Genomic DNA, 25,513 nt, shown 5'->3' with positions numbered 1-25,513 from the left:
TCACATCAACTGCTTATTTTAATGTCAAATGTTTATTTCTATGCCATAGTTGCCTCAGCACAATTTGTAAAAGAAAGGAGTCCAAAAAAAGGATTTTTTTTTTGGTCAGGATATTTTCTCTGCAGTTATAAGAAGGAAAATAAACACCTTGGTACCAGAATTACCATTTCTTTCATATCATTCTGATAAATATTGCATCTAAATATTTTCCTTGGGTGTCATATCCATGGTGGTGGGGGGGGGGATGTTTGAGTTCATCAAAATAAATTTGGGATCGTTTTTGTCAGAGAATATATCTAGTCTTTGTTTTGGTACACTAGATCACTACTTGCCATATTCTTATTATTTAATAGAACAGCATACTTTATTACATAAAAACAAAGTGCACTGAAAATGAACAATGTTAGAAACAAACTAAAATTTGGTGTATCTTAAATCTTCAGGTGATCAGATATTAGCTAAAGCGACAGGATACAAATTTCATATCGATACAAATGCAACTCTCTTGGGATGAAAACACATTTACTTGCTTAGTTCTTTTCGATTGAGCAGACAGGGCATCCAGTACAACTGAAACAATGGATAACATTTTTTTTTTTTTTTTTCAATAAAAAGGAATGCTCTGGTTTCTGAACGGGCTCCCACCTCTGAGGGAGCCAGAAGATGGCATTTGCTCCTTCAATATATTTCTCCTGTGTGATTTGAGACACAAATCTACCAAGATTCTTACAGCGGAAGTAGGCACCACACCTGAGAGCCCAAGGCCCTTCGAGCAGCCACTTCAAGTCAATCTGTGATGCATTGGGGTGGACCCAGCACCTAGAAGACAGCATGGTAATTGTGCATGTAAGTCCCCCAGCAGACTCAGGGAAAGGAGGAGATTTCTTTAAGTTCATGCACATTTTATTGAGTAGTAATATAAAATGCTTTTTTCTTTTTCATTGTTACAAGTGCATGCTTTGATTGCCAACATTTCAGAAGTCAAATTACAAAGGCAAGGCTTTAGGCTGTAGTGAATTACTTGGGCACTTATACAATTGTTAAAAAATATGAATGGACTTTTGTTGTTGTTGTTGTTTTCAGAATGAACCAGTTGTAACCCGTAACTGATATACAAAGGGAAAAAGTGAAAAAAGTACATATTTTGTGGCACATGACAGAACCTAACAAAATAACTCAACTGTTATGACATTAACAGTTACCATGCATTTAGAGTTTCACATGTAACTATGAACTTATTTAAATTTCACAAGGTTTGCTAAACATGCTAACCATCTATATGTGCACTGACAAGCTTATGTTAAAAACTTTTAAGAATACTCTCCCCTTTAGATTTTTTCAAAGCTTTTTTTTTGATTACAAAATTTCAAAGGCATGAAGCATTTTAGAGAATATAAAGTACGCCAGTATACATACATTTCCAGTATATGTCAGACCACTAAGCGCATTACAGTCCCATACAGGCCGATACAGCCATTTTTTTCCTTAAAAAACATGCATAGGCAGATTTTTTTTTTTACAGAATATAGATGCTTTATCACTGTACTTAATATGGTGTCTTGTTTACTATACTTAAAAATGCACCACTCATAAATATTTAATTCAGCAAGCCACAACCAAGACTTGATTTATCAACAAAAACCCCTAAATATAAACAGCAAAAAAAAAAAAAAAAAGAGATAGATGTAATTATTCCAGTTTTTTAAAACTTAAAGAAAAGGTATTCATTGCCAAAGTAATAAGATAAGTGTTATATGGAAACAAGGGCATTCAAGCACACTAAAGAAACCTGAGGTAAGCATAATCTGTACAAAATTAAACTGTCCTTTTTGGCATTTTAACAAATTTGCAACATTCTTTTTTTTTTCTTTTTCTGCTTTTTTTTTTTTTTAAGACTGCCTAATTCATTTTATAGCCATTGTCTGACAAGAGTAGCAAAACATTATCAATAAATAGTCCTTATTTAGTTTGTACATCATTTTGTTAAAAATGTTTGATGTCATCCATTTTTAGTGCTGCAACTGTAAACGTACAATAGAGTAAGAAATTAGACAAAGTTTTCGTGTCCAGTAACATAATAAAAGACCTCTCATTAACCTATCTAGAAGTCCCCGATGCAGTAGGAAAACATGTTCATTCCCCTAACATTGCAGTATATGCTAGCATTAGCTTTCTTTTTAAATTGTTTTTCCTATAAGCATTTTTAAAAGGCATACCCAAAAGAGGTGTTTAATCATAACCCTCACCAAAATATAGTTTATTATCTCTCTCCCTCTTTTCCAATGATAGTGTAAACTGAATCCAACTCCTGGCCCCAGAGCAAGTAAGCTACCATCAGAGGCAAGAACATCCAACTGCTGATATGCAGCAATCCCATCACGCCCTGCAGCTCCCAAAAAAAAAAAAAAAAGTGAACAGGAAGTGGTCACTGGATATTGCTGCTATTACTGCCATTGCTGTCCGTGCCGTTAGTCTCTGAGGCGAGAGTCTTGTTGATGGAGTTAAGGTTGGTGTCAGAGGGCATGGCATCTCTGCGAGGTGGCATCCTCTCGTTAATTCGATCTAAGCCCTTGGCCTCCTCGAAGCTAGTGATCTTATGTTGTGGTGAAAATCCTTTGATAGCTAAACAGAAAATCATTAAAAAAAAGAAAAACTGGGTTAGTCAGAGGAAAACAAAGGGCACAGCTGTTGTAGCAGGTGATGTTAGAGATTTCGCAGTGAGAGAGGGAATCCTTTAGTAGAGAACAAAGTGACGGGACCTGAACACAGCACAACAGACTCCTTACCATACCTGAAGATAACCGAGATGTTTGGTAACAGCCAATGTCTCTTGCCAACCAAAATGTCCTCTTCCAAGTTAGTAAGATGTAAACGTTTCTCTTGTCTTCATGGAAGTTTAGATCCACGAAGTGGTATGTAAAGAGAAAGGCTGCTACCAGGGATAGGTCTCTAGGCCCAGCATAGACTGGCCACATCGTTGGCACAATTACTGTATCAAATGCCCTAACCTAGAAAGAATGGAAATGGCCCTAATTTTACTATTCCATTGTGCTAGCAATGGCAAATTCAGGAGAATCACTGAAGCAGCTAGACCTAAAAATCTAGTGAAGAGTTTAGAGCAGAAGCTAAAAGAAGCTATAAAAGGCATGAACTTGGGGCGTTTCCGTGCCATCTCAGGATCCCAGGAAGACTTGCTTGGCAAACAACTCAACAGTGGCATGAAAAAAAATGAAATTATAAACTCCTGCTTCTCCACTCAACTTTGGAAACGTGGAGTGGGGACAAGGTAAAAGAAACTCATAAAAATCAAGATCAGATCACTAAGTAGAAAAACTCTGTCTGCCCTTCAGCAGCAAACAGGTCAAACTGATGTTCGTCTGGTCCATTACTGCCTAAATCAAAGAAAAACTCTTTCTTAGTAGATCAACGTAGACGTAAGTGCTGGTTCAAGAATAACAAGGGGAAAATGCTTCTTTCAACTTTTAGCAAAAATGGATGGGAATGGTTTTGGCCTTATTCAGTGAAACCATGGAATTCACAAAGGGGGAGCATTGATACTTGGTTTTTTTCAGTAACCCTAGTGTGCTCCAGAGATAGAGAAGGCATTTGTGCAAGAAACTTAATGATTTCTTCAGTAGGTGCACCAACCGGTGAGCTGAAAATAAAGTACATAGATGGGGAACCAATGACATCAGTTTGCTTTACTCCCTGTGAAAATGCAAGCCAGACACTGACGGGCCAATCACCAATGCTGAATTGGGTCGCATCTCCATGGCTGATGAAGGACAATTTCATTGTACCTTTATCCTTCCTACCCTATTTGAGAAAAAAAGGAAAGCAGTTTCAAGCTGAAACTTTGCTAGCCACTCCCACACAAATGTACAGTGCCTTTCATTAGTATGGACGAGATTCTTAAAAGATAGACACACTTGCTTCCAAACTCATTAAACGATGAGAAACAGTTTGTTCCCCCTCTGCATTTTAAAGGTTAGCGTCATGGTGATTAGTCAACTATGAGAGGAAGAAGATGGGGAAATGGGAAAAGACCAAGGCCCAAAGCAAAGCGTCTTAATTCTTCTCTCATTCAGTCATAAATCGCAAAATAATAGAGCTGTCTGATGAGCACCCACCCTGAAAATGAACTCAATGATTTTGAGGGACAAAAGTAGTACTCTATTGTTTTGCTAAACTGCTGTGAATATCATTCCATCATAGTTAATACATATAAAAAGTTGGTCATCATAATTGATGAAGCAATTTTACGAATTGAAATGGTAAAAGTGGAATCTCTCTTTTAGGTTGTTTAAGGTTTTAAAATAAAGCCAATAGGGTGAGAGCATAGAAATTCAAAATCTAGCGAGAGCAATGGCTATGTCCGGAATGGGGCTCCATTTCTAATCATTTCTGTCTACCCTGGTCTGGAAGAATGTGTGCTCTGCTGTAGTTGCTGGTCAGACGATGGGTATTAGCAATTTACATTGGTAGTATACTTAACACAACACAAGAGTCACAGAAACCACAGAAAACAGCCAAACTATCAACAAGAATGCACACTGCAGATTAGAATTTGCCAAGAGGAATAGAGAATTCCCACATAAATAGCAGTTTATTCACTGCTATTTAGGAAGCAGTTGTATTTTCTCTTACAGTGCTATCATTTCCCCTACCGTATCCAAATCACGTACAAATTAAAGAAACTAAAGTGGCACATTTTACATCATATCAAAGCACCAGAAAACACAATTTTGGGAACAATAAAACATTATCTTGCAAGAACAAAATACAACTGAAAAATTTTGTTTTAAAGGGGAACTTCAAATTATTATTCTTTTTAAAATTTCCAGAGGGCGTGGTATGTATCAGATTAAAAACTATTTGGATAGGTAGTCCTCTCCTAACTCTACGTTTCAAAAGCACTTGATTCAAAAGGAATTGCGAGAGGGTCCACTCTATTGTCCTCGAGCAGTGCTGGGACACAGTCGGTGGTGAATATGTCTCGTTTCTCCTGAAGCACCCGGCACAGTGCCTGGTGCCAAGAAGGCACTCGGTGGCTATTAACCAGTTGAGTGATGACTCAATATTCCCTATGCTCGTTACCGGCCACTTCTACAGCCACTAGATATTTTTGAACTCTTTAGAATATTTTGCTGATGCTAACCGTCCTACAAATACCAGTACGTTAAAATTTCTAAGACTAGCAGAACTGTTTACCTCGTACACAGCTGTCTCTTGTTGGAATATTTTTTGGAGACAAAAATTAATGTTGAACTACAACAAAGCACTATTCCAATGAATTTTTTTTCTAGAAATTTCTGAAGACTAGACTTAATAAAGCTATTTTTATTCTCTCCTTTTCAGTGCCGACTGAAAGTGATTTGAGGGAGGGACATGGTTCAGCTCAAAGAATATTGTTCTATCCATTGTTTGTCAAAACGGCTGCCATAAACCCCACCCCACATCATTCAAGATCTCTAATACTTTTGTTTTCCGTGATTATACTAGGATCATTGTATACAAAGTCAAACATAGCTTTAAGGGAAAAAATAACAAACAAACAAACCGGAAAAGGACATTTTCCCCTTTAAAGCAAGAACATGTTGGTTAATACTGAGCCACAACTGTTAGCCCAACACCCACACACTCTGTACAAGCTACAGCAAAAAAAAAGAAAAAAAAAAAGAAAAGAAAAGAAAAGAAAGAAAAAGAAAAGAAAAAGAAAGAAAGAAAGAAAGAAATGAATACACCCAGCAGAGCCCTTGTCTGTTGCAGGTACAACAGAAAGGGGACTGGCCAATTTACCTTCATCAGCCTCAATAGCCTCAACAGTAGCTGAAGAGAAGAAAGGGGGTGCAAAATGAATGAGAAAAATGAGCAGAGGATTTTTAACTCTAAGAACACATCAGTGACGATCAAGGGCGCTAAGAGGATTAATGTTCCTGTAAGTGCTGGTTTCTGGCACAGACAAAATAGAAATACTTCAAAGAAACGAAAAAACACCACGAAAATGATGGGGGTTTTTTCTTGTTTTTTTTTTTCATGAGCTGGCTACACGTATCTGAGTGACATGATTTGGATTTTGTTCACTAAATACAGGAGAAAATGATTAATCCTTTAAGAAAACACTCAGTAAAGGTTTCTTGGACTTAGACTGAATCTACAAGGGACTAGGTCAATCGAAAATGTGAATCTGACTCACATGAAGTATGATAAACCCACTGCTACGATTGGTAATTTATAGTTTTAAAATGCCCCCAAAATGGCAGAGCTTGAAGTGTTGTCATAATGTCAGTGGAATAATTCACACTATTTAATATTAAATGGCACGATTTCCTAGTGGAATAGAAAAGCAGGGGGGATGCAAATTTAGAGTTGCGTCTGAGTTGGTAACACATGTGACCCTTTAAACACAAACATCGAGCGTGTTTCGAGAGGGAGGGAGAAAGGGAAGAGAAAGAGGTTGGGGGTGGGATAGCCTGGACTTCTTTTGCCAGGTAACCCAGTTTAAAATCAGTTTTCCTCACTGGAATAGCATTTTTGGAAACAAAATTCTTGAAATGTTATAATCACGTGATAATATGCCAGTAGCAGCAATAATTCCATCAGCATTTTAAAGAAAGGACCGTCTAAATACGGAAACCTCAGCATATTTCAGAGGCAAAATTTTTAAAAGCCCATTGCTTTATCAGCAATTTTTATAATAAGCTTAGGGTCTATATTCTCGCTTTAAAGGTGTATGAATCTTTCTATGTTATCAAGGTTAGGAGATATTTCCCTAATGAAGTGCTAAAATGCAAAACTTCTCTGTAATTCTAAAATGTTTAATATTAAAATCCTACCCCTTGACTTTAATTTGCATATTTCTTATAATTTAACGTTTTAAAACTAGAGCAACTGCCAGATGTACACTATAATTTACTTACAGTGCATTTTAAATTCCTTATGATAAAAATGGAGAATGGTTACCACCATGGAGAAAAGCCAAATAGCAAAACTTAAGTAGTTTCCCCTTTTAGACAGATTAAAGGGCATCAGACAATGAATTCTGAAACTGTATTAACGTACATGATTTAAAATATACACTGACTTTTCAAATTCTCAGGACTAATAAGATGTCGGCTGTGTGTATGTGTTTGTGTGTGTGTGAGTTCAACACCAAATGACAAACAGATGGATTTAAAATAAAACGACAGAACAGGAAACTGAATAACCCAGGTTAAAATACAGGTGAAAATCTGGAAACAAAACAAAAAATTCTAAGAACTTAAGTTTAAAAGTAAAGCAAAATATCTGGAACCGCACCAGGACCAACATATTAGAAATATGTACTGTCCATTATTAAGTGTATTCTTCTAAAGCAACTGTGGCCCATAGTTTCTGATAATACACCTGCTGTACCTTAAAACTGTGCTTAACAGAAACTATGCAGATTTTAGTCAATTAGGTAGTTGTGCATTTTGTGCATACAAAGGATCCATTTATGCTAATGTTCTTAGAGAGCATGTTTACTTTGGTGGGAAAATTGTGGGTTTTTTCCTGAAGTTACTAAGATAAATTTTAGCTACAAATTAAATGAGGAACTTACTTCAATACTGTGGTATCTTCCTACCTTCATTTAGAAATTTTTTTTTCTTTTTGTGGCAACTCGAAGACATTGATGTTGGAATAAATTCATATGAAAATAAAGAAAATTTTAGTGATGCTGCTAGGAGGTGATCATTTAGCAGTACAATATCCATGAGGCTGGGCATCACTTTCTATGTAAAAGAGGTGTATCTAAATAACATTACCATAAGAATACCAGAATCTTCTAGACTGAGGGACAGGGATAGAAAAGAAAACACAAACAAAGATTCAGGGAAAGGTACAGGGAAATAAGCAGGAGGCTGAGATCTGCTTTGAAAATGTTGAGTGTATTGTTGTTTTCATTTTTTTCTGTTAGAGTCTAATCTAAAAGCAAAATTTCCATAAAGTATGCTAAAATTGGACTCTAATGATAATATTAGTTAAAATAGATAACAAAAGTAAAGAGTGCACTGACTGGGCTGACTAATATGGTAGCCACTAGCCACATGTGGCTATTCAAATCAAATTAATGAAAATTAGATAAAATAAAAAACTCAGTTTCTCAGTTGTAAGAGCTATATTTCAAGTGCTCAATGGCTATACATTGCCAGTGGCTTCTGTATAGATAGAGAAATTTCCATCATTACAAAAAGTTCTATTGGACGGCACTCATCCAGAAAACTACAGATTTTAATACAAAATCTACCTTCAAGGAAATGTTTTCATCCTTTCTTAAAAATAACATATGATGGTACTCACTCTCTTATGTTTTGAGTGGATAAGTCAGAGAAAAGGCACCTATGACTTCATTTCTATTCAAGTGGATAACAAAATCATCCTTTTTATTCTCTTCCTCCATTCTCCACTAAATCCTAGACTTAGGCATGGATAGTTATGTGTCTATGTGTTTATTTCATCAATCCAATAGATAACCTGTACATTTAATAAAAATGTAATTAAAAAGTTGTTTCTATCCACTGCTTGGCTCCAAGTGGTCAAACCTCCTGTGCATGTAGATAAGCTGAATGAGTTGTCTTACAGCGAGGCCTGAAATCGTGGTTAATGTGCAAATGAGGACGTGGGGGTAGCGGGGGTCAAGAACACATTCCAGCAAATGAGGGAGCTACTCTGTGGGGCGCGACTGGTCAAACTGATGGGGGCGCGGGAAGGGAGGGGAGTCTCAGCCCTTCTTCCAGCTGAGAAGATCGGAAGACCAAGACGGACCTTAAATGCGTGAATAAATCAGGGCTCTAACGACACAGCTGACTGAGGTGCCTGCTCAGGTGTGTCATACCAATGGGCCTGCTTACCGCTTTGCAGGGTTTGCTTCCCTCCAGAGAGCACTCCACTGGGGAGCATGCCCGTGGGCGTCAGGCCTTTCAGCGTCAGCACACTCTCACTCTCTTCTCTGCAAAGGCACAATGGGGATGACACATTAACTTTTATTTTCTTTCAAGACAAAGAAAAGACTTAAAGGAAAAGATGTATGTAAGAACTCACATTTACTTCTACCTTGGCTCTCTTGAGTTTTTTCTTTTTTTTTACTTAAAACATACTATAGTTTCACACATTCATATAGAAGTAGTGGTATGCCCATGACATGACGGCTAAGATAAAGTTGGGAATTATGCAATTGTGGAAGTTCAGTCTCTTCTGACTGAACTGGAAAACAAGTCTACTTTTGTAAGCAGGCTCACAATACAAAGTGTTTGTGGGCATCCTCCACGACACCATAAATATGTTAAAAAAAAAAAAAAGAGCCATGGAGAGGGCTGTTGTAAGTTTTCCAGCCTAGGCTCTGCAAAAATGCGTGGGGCTGATTTGACTTGTGAGAGAAAACCAGAGAGTATAACAGATTCAAAAGATCCGATCTATGGATTAGGGAAGGAGGAGTTACATTCAGGGGACTGTTAAGGAATTCTGACATCCCACGACAAATACACAAACTAATGTTTGCAAGTCGCTGATGAAACAACCGGTCAAATTTCCAACTTTTCTTTTTCAGTCTCTTTCCCCATGGATCTGCTAATACAGCGTTGTTTTATTACTCATTATGACAACTGTTTTACAATCAGTTTTATGTACATCATTATTTGAATTACATTTATTAACCACAGCACAGCATTAATCAAATGATTAAATAACCATAAAATAGGGATAACCTCATATATTTCCATATAGTAGACAGTGTAATCCCACATAACCAGAAAAAAATACTTACAATACACATATATATCTAATGTTTATAATATGTACAACTACTTACTCCACATTTTTATGAAGATGGCTAACATGGCCCACACAGAATTCCTAAACTATCCCCAAACCCGCTGCTTCACTATCTTTCTTCGACTTCATCTTTTAGTTAAGCTGAAAGAATCAACCTTTAACTCCTTTTATCCTCTCTTACTCCACATCTACTCAATTAGCAAATCTTGAGGGCTCTACCCTCGTATTATTTCCAGTATCTTACCACTTCTCACAATACTACTACCTCATCTCTTTTGAAAACAGCTTTATTGAGATATAATTAACATACCATACAATTTGCCCATTTAAAGTGTATGATTCAATCACTGGCTTTTAGTCTCTTCAGACAGTCGTGAAACATCGGCACAATACATTTCAGCACATTCTCATCCCTCCACAAAGCAGTCTCGTGCGCTCCTATTTCTTTCAGGCTGTATTACTACTCATCTGCTTTCTGTAGATTTGCTTCTTCTGGACACTTCTCATGACTGGAATCAGGTGGCCTTCTGTGACTGACTCCTTTTCGGACCACCAGCATCTCTTACCTGGATGGTTCCAGCAGTCCCTTCACTGGTCTCTCTGCTCCATCCTTGTCACACTCCTGCCCTCTCCTCCCACATCTATTCTCAGTATAGCAGCTGGCTGAGCCTTTTAATACCTATACAGATCCTGTCACTCCTCTATGCAAAACTCTCCCAATGGTTTCTCCTCTCATTAAAGGTGAAAGGCAAAATCTTTAAAAGGTTTGACCAGAGCCCTAAAAAACTAGCTCCCAACCCACAGTCTACCATCCTTATCCATCTCTTGGACTACATTTCCTACCACCACGCACTTCCCTTCGTGGTCCTCACCATGCACCCAGCACACCCCACCTTGGGGCTCTGCACCTTTCTGTCACACTCTTCCCCCAGGTATCTGCCTGGCTCCCTCCCTCCCAGCCTCCAACTCTCTGCTGGAAAACTGCCTTTGAAGTGAGGACTTCCTTGAGAATGCTATTTAAAATATATGTACCTCACTACAAATAATGCAATTTCGTTTCTTTTTATGGCTGAGTAATATTCCATTGTATATATGTGCCACATCTTCTTTATCCATTCATCTGTCAATGGACACTGGGACAAAGTGAGAGAGTGGCACGGACATATATACACTACCAAATGTAAAATAGATAGCTAGTGGGAAGCAGTCACATAGCACAGGGAGATCAGCTCAGTGCTTTGTGACCACCTAGAGGGATGGGATAGGGAGGATGGGAGGGAGATGCAAGAGGGAGGGGATATGGGGATATATGTATATGTATAGGTGATTCACTTTGTTATAAAGCAGAAATTAACACACCATTGTAAAGCAATTATACTCCAGTAAAGATGTTAAAAAAAAAATATATATATATATGCACTTTCTTATGCCCTATCTCCCCTTCCCTCTTTTATTTTTATCTAAAGCACTTATCACCCCTGAAGAGCTATACAGTTTGCTTCTTTGGTGCTTTTTTTTTTTTTTTTTGAGCTCCTCTGCCCACTACACCCCACCCTAGCTAGAAAAGCTTCATGTGAAAGGGGTTTCTGTCTGCTTTGCTCCTGCTGCATCCACAGTACCTAGACCAGAACAGCACCTAGCACATAGTCGAGATTCATAAAACATTTACTAAATGAAGGAGTCAAAGAAAAATAGGATGGAGAATGGCAGTGTTAATCCACATTTTAGATTTCTGAATCCTTTACTGTTATTTACAGCCAACGCCTAAGCTCCGGCTAATGGCATGTAATTAGTCCCCAATATGCTGAGAAAGATGCTCTTCAACTCTTGGTCCCTCAGATTCCCACCTGACAGAGGAACTGCCTTCCCTGCTCACTGCTTCCCCAAGATGTTCGCTTTGAAGCAGAAGTTCTGCGTGTATTCGTTTGATTGGTGGATCCTAGGCAACATGTGGCACCTTAAATGCAAGGGCTCCTGAAAGATAGGTTTCTGGTTCCCTTATAATATGGCAAATTACCAAAATGTAAGGACTGTGCCGGACAGCTATACCTGACAAATGTGTACCACCATCCGTATCCATCCATTACATGTTAAAATGTCTCATTCCACAAATTTCTTGTATTTGCCTCTTCCCTTGCATCTCTCCACCCACAGCTAGTTCAACATCTTTTGCTTGGATTATTTCAATAGCTTCTTAAATGTGCTGACACCCATCAGTCCTCTTGCTATCCAATCTTCAGACTGTCATTACATATACATCTCCACATGGGTTAGCACATGCTCCCATTCTCCTTAGTACTGATCACTCACTGAGTGAGTCTGGACATACTGCGTATCCTCTTTCAGTTTCTGTTTCCTCACTGAGGTCAAGTCAACCTTGCAAGCTTGCCGTGTGGACTCCTCGCAAATGTGTACACCATGAAGCATACAGCACCTGGTCCTCAACAAGCGCCCCGTAAAACACTGCTCCTAGGTCCTTAGGATCTAGGAGGACTTCTCAGCTGCCAGAAATGCCTTCACCACAATTCTCCAGCTAATGGAACCTAGCCTGAACTTCACAGCACTCCACCAATGGCAACCTCTTCATGAACATTCCTTTCAGGAAATAGTAGGGCTCCTCCCCATCCTCTTCCACAGCAGAGCACCTCTTCATGTATTTAGAGCACATCTCATGGCCTTACATTAGTTTCTTGTCTACATGTCTGACATTTTAGTTCAGAGTATCCACTTTGCCTAATGCGCTATACGGTACATATTTAATGCTCAATCCTACTTTTCCCTAGGGATGACCACCCTGTATTGTACAAATGCTTTTATTGTAGGAGAGCAATACAATATACCTTGTTTTTATTTTCTATCAATATGTGCGACCTTAATCAAGTAACTGATCATCACTGGGTTCAAATGGAACCCACTCTCCGCTGGGAATAACTGCATCTTACATACCAAGATGCAGAGGGCTAGAGGGACTTTCCAATTTTAAGACCTATCTGTGATTCTGTAGCATTGTTCCTGTCACTTTCACATGGTTTGAAGACTAACATAGATACAAAGAAGTTTGTTTTATGTTAAGAAAGGCTTCTCCTTTTTTTTCCTAAATGTACTTTCAACTGGAAGTGATGGAGCTGTTTTTACTTATCCTTATCCTTATCCTTATCCTTATCCTTTACTTATCCAGAGACTTCAGATAGAAAAGGAAGTAAGCGCATTTACTGGAAATCTGAGGCATGATAAATAAGCAAGTGTTTATGCAGAGGGACCAGCTGAGTTTATGATCTTCACATAGTCCTTTGCCCCCAAAGGCAATTTTTCTAGCCTCCCTGCTGGCCTTCAAAACTGCTGAATTTGTGTCCATCCAAGGATCTTTGTACTTGCTCCTCCCTTTGTCTTTTTTTTTTAAAATAAATTTGTTTATTTTTGGCTGCGTTGAGTCTTCGTTGCTGCACACAGCCTTTTTCTAGTTGCGGCAAGCGGGGGCTGCTCTTCATTGCAGAGCACAGGCTCTAGGTGCGCGGGCTCAGTAGTTGTGGCGCACGGGCTCAGCCGCTCCGCGGCATGTGGGATTTTCCTGGACCAGGGCTCAAACCCGTGTCCCCTGCATTGGCAGGCGGATTCTTAACCACTGCGCCACCAGGGAAGCCCCTCCCTTTGTCTTAAACACTCTTACTCCCTACCTTTGTGAAGGTCATCCCCACACTTGCTCAAATGCTAGACTCAGAGAGTCCTTTGTTGTCTACGTACTAAAATGAATGAGTGCCTCGCCTCTCACCTGCTATCCCCCTGTACTGCTTCATGGTACATAATGGCTACTTTAAGTTTCGTTATATTTATTTTGAATGAATGAATGAGTCCTGCAAGTTCAGTAGGAATGAAAAGCATCAGAGCAAAGGCAGCCTCATTCATTAGGCCGCAGGGAGCAACTATGCTCTACTTTCAGCTTTAACATGACTTTTCAAGATTTGGCTGCTACCGCAGAGCTATTACTGACTTTGATCTGGTGTCTTTGGGAAAGGATGATCCTGCTTTTCATCCTTCTCACGGCTCCCTGTTGTTGGTATCAAATCACTTAATTACTCTTTAGTGACTCTACCAGGAGTGGGATAGAAATAGCAAGAAGGAGAAATCAGAAGAGCCGGTACAGCTACTCCACGAAAGAGTTGAAAAAAAGAATCTGGCAAAAATTAGGATATGAAATTATACAGTGTGGAGATGGACTTTCTCCCAAGATATTCCTATTTATCCTTGTTAATAATGTGATTGTGAATTGACTGGATACTCGTCACATATAATCATACTGTATTTTTTTAAATTAATTAATTTATTTTTGGCTGTGTTGGGTCTTCGTTTCTGTGCAAGGGCTTTCTCTAGCTGTGGCAAGCGGGGGCCACTCTTCATTGCAGTGCATGGGCCTCTCACTATCGCGGCCTCTCTTGCTGCGGAGCACAGGCTCCAGACGCGCAGGCTCAGTAGTTGTGGCTCATGGGCCGAGTTGCTCCGCGGCATGTGGGATCTTTCCAGACCAGGGCTCGAACCCGTGTCCCCTGCATTAGCAGGCAGATTCTCAACACTGCGCCACCAGGGAAGCCCTAATCATACTGTATTTTAAAGTAATCTTTTGAAGAGAAATATAGATACTTTGTATTATCCAAGAATAGATAACTGAATTTAAGTGAAGAAAAGTGTAGTTAATTCTCTTCAAGAAAACGTGTTTTCTAAGCCCATGCTTAATAACAAGATACGTGATCTATTTAAAAAATAACTACTATATGGGAACTGAGACACTAAATAACTTTTTTCTCTCAATGATTTATTAGAATAATATAGATTCACATGAACAAGCTTTATGGCTGTTCATTTCCTAGAAATCTAGTGGAATGCACCTGATAAATTCATCTTTACCACAGAGAGAGAATGAAAAATAGAAAGGATTATAATAGCTTTTCCATTTCATACCATGTTCAACCTATTGTGAAATAAATGTTTTAAAGTCCTGCAGCAAATAGAGGGATGGAATGTGAAAGTCCCTTTAGAGGCTTTCTCTACAGAAATAATTCAGTAGATTTCCATCTGACGAAAACAGTGAGGAGCTGACAATTCCATTTTAAAAAATAATTAAGAAAAAGCAAAGAGTTTCGAGTAAAATACTTAAATTACCAGATTAAAGTATTAAAATGTTACTGAGTGACAATCAAATGCAACAGAGGACCATGATCCCACCTGAGCACGGAGAACACTCTGGCCATCTTGCCGATCGCTCGTATCTTGTTCCGTATCACTTCCTTGCGGGCTGCAGCCGTTGCACCTATATTTTAAAAACAGAGTTGAGAAGTCAGGTGACTTTTTATTTAACTCTAACTAGTTTACTAATTTACATGTATAACAGACTACAGTTAAAAGCCAAACCAGGTTTGTTTTTTTTCCCCCTCTAAGGATTTATCTGGAAATCAAATTTAAAAGTCTATGCTTCCAGGCAGGAATACTTGCCTGTGATACATTAGAGGTCCCCAAAATGCCAAAGAGCATCTTCTGAGATTTCCAAGGGGAGAGGTAAAGGGCTAACTGAAAACTTACTGAGCAGATGGGGTGGGTTCCTACCCTTCTCTTCTGATTGAGCTCCCTTCTCTTCTGTTTATACAAAGAGAACGTGCATTGGCAGGAAGAGGAAGTGCGTCACCAGGATGGATATTCCCCAGAAAGCGTGTACCAGGGAGCTGGTTTCCTCTCACCTTCTCTCTGATCTGAAAGCCCTCAAACAGCTCCTTTTTTTGTCCATTTCTTTTTCTCTAGTGGCAATGACACCATAGCAGGTATCCCCCAACACATCTAATTGGATTGCATCTATTTTCCCCCAACAACTCCCCACTCCCCATCTGGGCTCGGCCATGTGTCTTGCTTTGGCCAATGCGACATGAGCACAAGCGATGCCAGCAGGAGCTTGAAAAGCACGTGGGGCTTGTTCCGTCTCTTGCTCCTTGGTATTTACCCAAGAGAGTGGAAAACTTATGTCCACATGAACACCTGTCCACAGATGTCTATACCAGCTTCGTTTGTAATTGTCAAAATGGAAGCAACCAAGATTTTCTTCAGTAGGTGAATCTACTGTGGTCCATCCAGATAATGAAAAATCATTTGGTGCTAAAAAATAATGATCTGTCAAACCAGAACTTAGTATTGCCAGCTATTCTGCCTGCAAATGAGTGGAGTAAGTCTAAATCCATATGGGAGAAAGCCATTCTCCAATCCAGTCTTTCTGATAACCAAGTGGAAACATGGATTCTTATTCATAATTGTTTCCTTGAATTAGACTCTGTTGGCCAAAACACTGGAGGAGAAAATGGCGTGTGTGCAGGCCCTACCTCATACTTTATGCTGAGTTTCTAACAATATTTATTATTATCTACGATTTGCAATTATGATTCTTTATATAATAAAACCTGTCCTAGAGACCATTTGAAAGTCTGAAGTTTCTGTGCTTGAATTTTAGATGATTTATCATCAGGAGACTCCCTGAAGGACATTTGTTAAGGAAAAAAAAAGTGGTATAGCAATCTCCTTATACTGGTTTTCTTATCTATTTTTTTTTTCAGTTATTCTGTTAAATCATGTTTCACTTTACTTATTTGGTGTGCTATTACCACTCTATGTTTAATATTCCCCAGTCTGACTGACCCAGTCCACTCAGAGGTCATGATGTGCTAAGGGGGAAAGATTCTAACCGTCTCCAAAAACAGTACGGCCAGATCATAAAAATCAATCCAACAGACACAAAGAATGGAAAGAGTGGGAGAACCCCCAAGACGGTGACTATATTTAGAAGCACAACAAGAAAAGCAGCAAGAAGGAGTAGTTAAATGTCTAGAAACGAAATTGGATATATTTAAGAGAAATGAGAAGGGGGAAAATGTACAATCAAGTAAGTGAAAAATATCTAAGAAGGATAATCTCTCAGAAAATTTTCATGAAAGGACTTGTAAAAACCATAACCAGAGCAATGAAAAGCAAGAAACTAAGTAGGAAAGGAAGGGGAATAGATTATGTAGAGCCATCCTTTTCAGCTCAGTATGAGCTGGTACTCAGAAAGATGCTCAAAAAAAATACAGAATTTTATTTATTTATTTATTTTTTAAACATCTTTATTGGAGTATAATTGCTTTGCAATGGTGTGTTAGCTTCTGCTGTATAACAAAGTGAATCAGCTATACATATAAAATATGGAATTTTAAATGTAAAATGAACATTCTGACAGCCTGAGCCCATTTAGCATTCCTTATTTTTCAGACCTAATGACTTACTGGAGAGTATAGAGCAGGTGTCTTACTTTATGTATTCATAGTTGTGCTCCCAACACATGGTGGTTCACAGCATATTATAGCACTTTTCTTAGTGAAGGAATGCTGTCTCCTTTTAGATTTCTCAATAACCCAGGTAAGAGGTTTTAGTACTTCTTTTATAAAATTAGAATATATTTACTCAAAAAGTCAATTAACTTAATCATAGACAGTAAGAAGAGACACTAAAAACTAATATCTCAAAGTTCCATTCTGGGGGATTACCTTCAATATTTGTCAAATAATCAAAATCAAAATGAATATCACACATTTACAACCCACAAAAAAGTAAAATAACCAAATACAATATCTGAGTTAATATGTAATCAAACTGAAAGGAGATAAACAGTAGCAGGAAAGAATTAAGTACAGATATAAAGGTCCTTGTATATTTAGTATTGCTATTCCTGGCTTTTGGTATTTTCCAGAGATCATTAAAACTCTTATTCAAATACTTATGTTCCATTGCAAATCCTCACAGCCCATAATTCAATAGAAAGATCAAGGGAAAAAAAATGCACGTTTTCAGACTTCTACTAGCTGTGACATGCAAATACAATGTCATGTTTAACATTCTTGGTACTTGCTCTATTTAAGTTGTGGAAATATACCACAGTAGCTCAACTTAAAATTCAGTATATTGAATAATAAAGGTGCAAAAAAATACCTTTTACATTAAACTATTTTTAATAGTTAACTACTGTTAACTATTTTTCGGAGAAGAATCTAGTCATTTATTTTAACCCAAAAGTCCCAAACTGAAAGGCAATGTTTCCTAAGTTTAAAAACATTAGTAATTTTAAGTACAATTTCATTTTGTATTTCCATTCAAATAATTATCACTTCTTTTTTGGGCCTCTCTTTTCCTTCACCTTTTAAGTTCTCATCTTCTTTTAAAAAGCCTGGGGTATTATGCTACTAATTCCAGAATCTAGGCACGCTGGTACACTCCATTTTCCTCAAAGGCTAATGTACAGACCAAGGGAATCTTTAAAGATTTGCTTTGACCATGTGTACTTCCTGACCTTAACTTAGTGCCTTACTGACTTCTCATGAAGTATGAAAGGTACGTATGCCAAGTGGCCTGCTGAGTGAATGCTGCCAGCCTCTGAAGGGAACTGGAAAACTGCGGCAGCATCGCAGCGATGAGGAACCAAGTGCCAGGGTGAAGAGAGGTTCTTACACGTGGGCTACCTGCCACGCATTAGAGACCCTGGCTCTGTATGGCCCACGGTCCCCATCCATCCATTGAGTGACTACTATAATTCCTCAGTTTTAACTGAATTAGCAGTGTGTGGAAAGTGCTATATAGAATACAATTTATTACCCAAATCATTTATTCATAAAGTGTTCTTGTGAATCCTATCCTGTTCTATAGCCTGCCGTGTGCTAACTGCTAGCAACAGAAATAGGAGGAAAGCATGGTCTCTGCTTTAGGAGATCACGTGAACGCCCATAGCGCACCGTGACACGTATTAGAGAGGAAGCAGCAGTGGCGCGTGGGGCCGGTGGCTGTCAGCTAGACAGTAGACTGAGCACATCTCTTCTTAGCTCCGTGTTCAGTAACTTTGTACTGGTAGCTTGAAACCAGTGGTAGGGAAGAGAATTTATACCAACAAAACCTGCAAGTGCTACAAACCAGGGTCTTTTTCCCCCTGCAGTGAAGCATTGTTAAATATTTACCACTGGAAGTAGATGTGAATAGTCTGGAGAAAAATAATCACCCAAATGGTAATAGTTGAAGGATCCTGAAGGATAAATAAGAGTTAAAGAGAAAGGAGAATTCTCCATAGAAGGAAGAGAATATTCAAGCATGTGGAGGCCACAAGAATCCATGTTATGTTCAGATGATGGTCAGAAGTCCGGTGTGAATGGGGTTTGCCCTCACTGGGGCGAGGGCAGGCTGAGAATGAGGAGAGAAGCAGGGCATGCCCGGGGCTAAATTGTAAAGGTTTTAGCATAGCAGTAGGGACAAATAAGAAGTTTAGACATTAGCATTTATCACAGAGGTACAGAGAACTTACTTTGCACTTACCCGCCCCTCTTCAAAAAAACGAAAAGAGAAAGAAAGAAAAAGATGGACGGATGGTTGTATACAGGGACAGAGATGTGAGAAAGCAAATATAATCGAATGTTAATTGTAGAAAGTAAGTGATGGGTACGTGTGTATTGACTATACAATTGTTTCAACATTCCTTTATGTTTGAAACATTTCATAATAAAATGTCAAAAAACCCCACTGTATTTGGAAGAAGCTTGGTTTTGAGGGAAAAGGGAGAGAGCAGCTTTAAGAAGAGAGGTCTCTCCATCCCTCCCTTCCTTCGTGTTATATGGGGGATGCATGAGTTTCCCAAAGGAGGCAATGAAGAAAAGTTCTCAGTGCACTGACATTCACCCCTTCCTTCCTCCAACCATCTCCAGGGGGAAACTGGACTGGTAAGATAAGCCCAATTCAACAGATTCTAATTGGTATCAATACCTTTTTGCAACTGTAAGACGTGATGATGAGCTGTCTAAAATTTTAATGCATTGATAGATGCCAGGGGCCTGGGGGTGGGGAGGGGGAATGGGGAGTTAGTGTTTAATGGGGACAGAGTTTCAGTTTAGGAAGCTGAAAAATTCGGGAGATGGATGATGGTGAGAGTTGCACAACAATGTGAATGTACTTAGTGCCACTAAACTGTACAGTTAAATATGGTTAAATTAGTACGTTTTATACTATGTGACTTTTACCATAATAAAAAACATTAAAAAATACATGCAAAAAATCTTTTTTATACTTGAATATCTTATAAAAGAGGAATATTTTCATATTATTAGAAGGTGAAAAAGGAGCTTGCAAAAAATTGAATTGCTTACTCTTTAATGGAAAAAGTAGCAGAAAATTTCCACTTCATTATTATATTGGTTTCAAATGTTTTGCTATTATTTAGGCTTCTTTCTTTAAAGGACTTTTAACTAATACAAGTGTATCCATAGCATATATCTTTAAATGAAATATATTATATTAAAAGGAGTGTATATACATTTCACGCTTTTTCAAAAGAAAGATCTATTTTAAGAACTATGTTTTGCTGACAAGCTTCAAATCTCTTAAAGCTTTTAATTCAAATTCTGAGAAAATATTACAGAAAACTCACCACTTTTTCAAACTTTTAAAAAGATAACAAAGTTCATCTCTGTAAGAAACCTATTCTACTTGAAAGTAAAATTTTATTATGACTCATTATTTTTAAGCAGAGTTTAGACATGTCTCCAGATTTTACTTTCCGACACCATAGGGCAATTACTGAATTTGAATACAGGTTATTGATGGAACAAAGCATAAGGTGCTGAGATAAGAAATATCTTTTGTTGTGTTATATTAAAGACAAAAATTAGTTTGTTTTCCTTCCAAAATCAGCACTTTGAAATATGATATAAGGCAAAGGCAGAATATGTCTTCGAACACCTCTAAAAACCTTGCATAATTGGTCTTTATAGCTCTTTACAAATGATGGTGAAATTATAAGTATATAGACGGTCTTATCTGGGAGAACACATATCCCAAATTGACCCCCATTAAGGCTATGAGGCCAAAACATGTACTATAATCCCCAAACCTTATTTTCTTGTCTTTTCTTTCTCTGACCTAGTTTAAAAATAACAGACCTTGAGCAACTATACCTCAACCAAGCAAGGCTATCCAGAACTTACTTAAACATCTACCCAGTTTTGCCCTTGGCTGTGGTGAACTTGACAAGTGCTTCATTATACTTTTCTACACCACCAAGCCCTTGAGTCCTGGGATTTAGGGACAGCACCATAAGCACTGAGAAATTGTGCTCATTCTGATGGACTGGCTTTAAAACTATGGCCTTTACATTTTTTACTCATGCATCTACAAAAGTATATCCTCCAAAGAATACTATTCTCACCTCCGAGTTTAAATAATTGTAAGCAATATAATGTTGTAAACATTGCCATTTTAAAATGAAATGACTATACCACTTCTTTTAAAAATCAATGGCATATAAATATCATAGCAATTTCATCCTACCATCATCCATTTAAAGAAAAAAACCCATGAACAAGACATTCATTGATATTTAGAAATCTTACAGTAGTCCTTTTCTCTTTGAAATTGCATTTCCATTTTCCTGATTTTATTTTAGTGAATTATATATTTACTTTAAAATATTTTTATCACATTATACTTTGCTGCCAAAAATATGTTTAGAAATTTAAATGAAATGTGTTTTTTAAAATTTCCTGAGACAATAAGGCCCTAAGCCTTCAAAGTTCCTTTGTAATCAATATCAATTATTAGTAGTACATAACTGAGCTAAGTAGCACAAACATATGATAAATTTTTATGAATATTTAAAAAACATAGAAATGTAATTTGATTGGAATGCATCCCTTAATGATAAAGATGGGAGGGCGGTTACACTGCCTTGATTAAGGAGACTTCCTACGCATTGAGTTGTTCCAACGTCTCTTTGTTTAGTACTCCAGGCAGTGTTCATAGAGACTATGTTTAGGGAGACCCATGCCTTTTTGTTAAAATGAGAGAAAAGCAACTGAGAAAGAAGAGGTGGGAAAGGAGAGGCTGCAGTGAGCCTTGCAGCTCAGATGAGTTCCCAGGCTGATCATTTTTAGGAATGAGGACATATGGAAACTGAGGATGTGAAAATAGATTCCCTTACTCCTCTTGAAACTTCTTTGGGTAACCCCAATGGTCCAAATATTCTGGCATGAAGACAGCTGCTCTATCAAGTATTAGATTAATCACTTTCTAGAGGTGACAGTTGTCACCAGCCATGACTTGAGAATCCTGCATTGCTGATCCATTTAGGCTCAGTGCTGGTTAAATCTAGTCCAAAGAGCCTGGAGGTGCTGCCCCTCACATAATAGCTATATGAATGCTTATGCAGGTTACTCTATTAGGCAGAGAAAAACACCTTTAGGATAATAAATTTTAAAAATCTCTGTAAAAATTCATCTTTTTGAGGATTACAACCTAAAATATTTGGAATATCTTTCTAATTTTAATTCTAACAATAGCATAGTACATGCCCATAGGTGATAAAACTGGGACATAATGGCTACTCATTCCAAATCACTCCAAACCACATATTCTGAATTTCTTCCATATGCTTTTTAGCTCAACTAAAATCTCAGCATGTAATAGCATCTACGATGGTGTGATATTTGGCATAAGGCTATTCTGTCTTATATGTCATTTTGAAAGCGGCAGCTCCTTGAAAAAATATATTTTTTTGAATAAAAAGACTCTTCTGTGTAATGGATTTTCAAAAAGGCCAGTACAGCCTAGACAGTTTCTTCCACCTTCTCTTGTCATAAAACATAACTGGATTCTTCAGATAGGAAGTCTTAAAAATGTACAGACCGCTCCCACATGTCGACTAACTGTCATTACCTGGTTATCTTAGATATGTAGTTAAAAGATACTTTCGTTTCCAAGCGCTAATTTGATTCCATGGACTTTTGTTCTCTGAGACATTGCATTCCATCTGTTCAATAATTCCTTGGTAGACTCGCAGCAATTGGCTATAAGCATGATTATAACTTGGGTAAAAATTAAAGACTTTAAGGTAGATTAGGAGGCTTCGTTGATTTTTCAAGAAACTATTATGTACTCAGCCTATGTTTCAAGAAACTATCATATATTCAGCCTATGCCTTACAGAGGACATTTCAGTTTATTTATATTTACCAAAGTAGAAACTAATAGCATGTGAAATCTCATTTGGATTGAACTCTGTATCATAATAGAAATGCATCAACTGGCAATGAAAATAAAAGCAAAATGAAATGAAACAACAAAGGTCAAGCTAATGATGTAGATGTATTGTCTATAGGAGAAACAATCATAATGCCTGGATGTTTCGTCTGTCAGGATTATTTTGGATATAGATGAGGATTTAACAGTTGAAAAAGGTATTTATTAAGGACCTAATTGTGCATACGTGCTAAATGCTGGAAGAAAGCATTTAGACCAGAATTTAATTCTGGACACTTACGGATTTATAAATTTATCAAATAGTAGAATGATATTTAAATGTTATCTCTGAAATTACAGAAATTGAAGGAAAAAATAAACCAATAGAGTAAAATATCATGTTTGATTGTCCCATGTGTTATACCCTAGACAGAAAGCTAATTGAGTACCATTTGACAGCACGACAAAAAAGCAGGCTGAAAGACGTAATACTGCTCCAGTCGTCTGACAGCAGAGGATGGTCAAGGTGCTGGCATGTACTGAGCTGATGTGAAATAAAGCCACTCGAAGATCTTCTGATGCTATTCAAGAACTAGGCAGGGTGTTTTGTCAGTACAGGGGGGATGTAGTGAAGATTTTGCCCAAAAAGGTAAACAGGGAAATGAGCATTAGGTTCTGGCCAATGATCAGTGCACAGGCCTGCAGAGGCAACTGAAACAGACAGAATGGTTCCCAGGTCGTGAGACTTTAACATCACTGAAATATATTATTATCTTATCAGAGGAAAGGGATATGCCAGTCAAAAACTGTACTGGTCAGCTACAGAGGCATAAGAAAGAAGAGCAGCTGAGGCAAACATCTGACGTGTCTAGGGAAGTACTGTCCAGGGGCCAATGGCCTTTCTGTGTTCTGGCCTTACAGCAAGACTTCAGATCATAAATACCTGGCTCGTCGACTTCTTTTAAGACAAATGAATAAACTGGCATGTGAGAGGCAGAACAGCACAGTGGTGAAGAACTTGTGTTCTGGAGTAAAAGACCTATTGAGTCTCAGCTCCCCTGTTTACAGGCTGTGCTACCTTGGATAAATTACTAAGCTTCTGTAAGTCTCACCTTCCTCATCTAAAAAATGAGGAAGGTTCTAAGTGCTTTATTTGTATTATTTCGCTTGGTAAGTTGTCGACCTAAGGTCATCAGCTGGGAAGTGGGGAGCCCAAACCAGGATTCATTACAGTAGCAGGCTGGTGATCTACTTCCCAGGTGGGTGGAAGAATTACCTAAGTTAATTCGTTCGGTTATTCTCAACATTCAACAAACACAAGTGCCAGGTACTGTGCTATCTGCTGAGGCACTTAGCATAGATCATTGGTGTACAACACTCAAAAATGTTTGCTCTTTCTATTAAGAAGAAGGAAGTGCTTGTGCAGAAGTGAATATTCCAGTTCTTCTAACAGTTACATTTCTCACTGTAAATTAAAAGGTTGATTGTGTGATCTTCATTAATATCACGCTGCCTAAGTTGGGGTCCCAGTTGTGTTTTGTGCCAACCAGGCTAAAGGCTGGGCCCCAGATGATGGCCAGTTCACTAGGGGAGAAGGGGAGAATCCAGGATGCTGCTGGCTTTGCTTTGAGGCAAAAAAACAAACCGCTTCACAAAGATGGGCTGACCAAAGAAAATCAAGATATCTATTTCTTTAAAATTCTAAGAAAAACTGGAAGAAAGTTTCATAGCTTCTCGTAAGCTAGGAGTAAAGATGAAGGAATAAAAGGGATTTTTAGGAGAGCCAAAATAGATTACCCTCATAGAAAAATATTTTTAAACTTTAGATTTTCTGAGCATTCATTAAACTTTTTCATATGGCCTTTAAACCTGCCATCTGAGATCAAACAACTATAAAGAGAATGTTTTACAAACTTCAGACTTACAACGACTGTCTGATGTTGTTCAATCAATTATTAATTATTCTCATATAAGTACAACCTTCAGATTAAGAAGTTGGACCCATAAAATGCTTTAGTACAAAGAGAAGCACGTAAGCTCTGCCAAAAACGCATGAAAACTGGATCTTATTTTCTTATGGTATCAATTTTCAGCAAGCTGACATTACCCCCTATACTTCTCTCTGTGAAGAACACTTCTTTCATATGTCAATTACCTCAACCTTGTGTGTGAGAAGTGAAGTTTTTCTAAAATATAGAGACATACATATACACAAAATCTTTGCCTTTGTTGAAAAAAGAGAGCTCTCTACTTTAATACCTTTCAGCTAAAGAATACATTAAGGATTATAAAGCCCATGCTTATTTCCCTTCTTAGTATACAACATGGACTTCCTTCTCAAATAAATTTTATAAATACATTTAATCCAAGTGTATGCTTAGATATGCAATAGCTAATGTTTAATATAAGTTGGCCAATGTCACCATAAGTTGAAGGAAAACTCAAATGCTACAAAAAAACAATGATTTTTAAAACTGTGAATATTGTATATGTGTATAGTACAGGTGTCTATGGAATACAGTATAAACTTTTATTTACTGCAAGCATTTTAGCCAATGGTGGACATTATGCAACCAATTAGCTCTACTAGGGAAATGACTGTTTTTTTTTAACATTTAGTTTGTTCTGCAAAGTCTGCACTATTTTTGTTTGTTTGTTTGTTTGTTTTT

General features: G+C 37.9%; 1 protein-coding gene across 2 annotated transcripts in view; it reads right to left on the bottom strand.

Annotated features, from left to right (window-relative positions):
• Window positions 1-320: 320 nt before the first annotated feature.
• PPP3CA (protein phosphatase 3 catalytic subunit alpha) overlaps window positions 321-25,513 on the bottom strand; it is a 295,701-nt gene continuing 270,508 nt past the window's right edge. For both annotated transcript variants that reach the window (XM_019926474.3, XM_073805565.1), the window contains exons 11-13: window positions 15,010-15,094; window positions 8,874-8,971; window positions 321-2,622 (exon numbers count right to left, since the gene is read on the bottom strand). In XM_019926474.3, the coding sequence (XP_019782033.1) occupies window positions 2,426-2,622; window positions 8,874-8,971; window positions 15,010-15,094 (380 nt within the window). In that variant the 3' untranslated portion in view covers window positions 321-2,425. The remainder of the gene's footprint in view (window positions 2,623-8,873; window positions 8,972-15,009; window positions 15,095-25,513) is intronic.

Source organism: Tursiops truncatus, chromosome 5 (genome assembly GCF_011762595.2).
Source record: "Tursiops truncatus isolate mTurTru1 chromosome 5, mTurTru1.mat.Y, whole genome shotgun sequence".
Classification (NCBI taxonomy): Eukaryota; Metazoa; Chordata; class Mammalia; order Artiodactyla; family Delphinidae; genus Tursiops; species Tursiops truncatus.
This window is presented reverse-complemented; position numbering and strand designations above follow the sequence as displayed.